This window comes from Chlorella variabilis (genome assembly GCF_000147415.1).
Source record: "Chlorella variabilis unplaced genomic scaffold CHLNCscaffold_786, whole genome shotgun sequence".
NCBI lineage: Eukaryota > Viridiplantae > Chlorophyta > Trebouxiophyceae > Chlorellales > Chlorellaceae > Chlorella > Chlorella variabilis.
In genome coordinates, this window is record NW_005434675.1 from 1 (window position 1) to 1,002 (window position 1,002).

Below are 1,002 nucleotides of genomic sequence, written 5' to 3' on the forward strand. Positions count from 1 at the left end.
CTCAGCATTCGCCGTCTCCACCGCCAGCCGCGTGTTGCCCTGAGCCGCCAGCTGCGCCTTGACGGCCGCCGCCGCCGCCTTCTGCCGCTCCCGCTCCCGCTCCTCCCGCTCCTTCTCCTGCTTGGCCTCCTTGTCGCGAGCAACCTTGGAGTGGGAGGGCGGGGCAGCCACCACGGCGTCGCTCATGCCGTCCAGCTGCTCGATCAGCTCCTCGTACCTGGCAGGGGGCACGCATGTGGGGGGGAGGGGGGCAGGTAAGCGGGCAGGCAAGCGGGCAGGCAGGGGGGCGAGGGCCCAGCGCGGGCGCCCCGCTCATCCCCAGGGCAATCCTCAGCGCGGCGAGGCCAGGACGGCGCCCGCCACGCCCGCCACGCCAGCCGGGCAGGCAGGCGCCGCGCGGGCCGCCCCGCCGCGCCGCCTCCCCGCGCGCGGNCCCCCCCGCCACCCCCCCCTCACAGGTCGTCTGGCGCTGCAAACTCGTCAAAGTCGTCCTGGTTGCGGTCCAGGTAGTCATCCACCAGGTCCTTCACACCCTCCACATCCTCGGCTACAACCAGGAGCAGGCAGGCAGGGGGGAGGGGGAGGGGGAAGGGGGCGCGGGCGTCGGCCGGGGGCGGCGCCTCCAGCCGGGCCCAGCCGGGGGCTAGGCCGCGTGCGTTGGGAGCCCGCAGTGCGCGCCGCCGGGCAGGCACAACCACACAAGCACACGCGCGCGAATGGACACATGCAAGCAGGCGGGGCGCGGGCCCGCGCGGGCGGGGGCCTGCCGGCGCCGGCAGCCGCGCCCACCCTGCACCGCGTCGTTGTCCAACAGGCGCAGCAGCTGCTCCAGGCGCATGATGTGCTGGCGGTGCCGCGCAATCGACTCCTCCATGTGCACCACCCGCGGTGCCGGCTTCTTGCCCTTCTTGGCGGTGGCCGCCGCCTCCGCCTCCGCCTCAAACTCCTCAATCTGTGTGTGTGTGTGGGGGGGGGGGGGGGGGGGGGGGGGGGCCCCAGGCG

The 1,002-nt window shown here is 75.2% G+C and overlaps 1 protein-coding gene across 1 annotated transcript; it reads right to left on the reverse strand.

Annotated features, from left to right (window-relative positions):
* Positions 1-21: 21 nt before the first annotated feature.
* Positions 22-952, reverse strand: CHLNCDRAFT_144668 (hypothetical protein; the record flags this gene model as incomplete). The annotated part of the gene is made up of 3 exons (XM_005842486.1): positions 22-217; positions 457-547; positions 790-952. Coding segments are annotated over 3 exons (450 nt in total), but the record flags the coding sequence as incomplete, so codon positions are not given.
* Between the last annotated feature and the right edge of the window lie 50 nt (positions 953-1,002).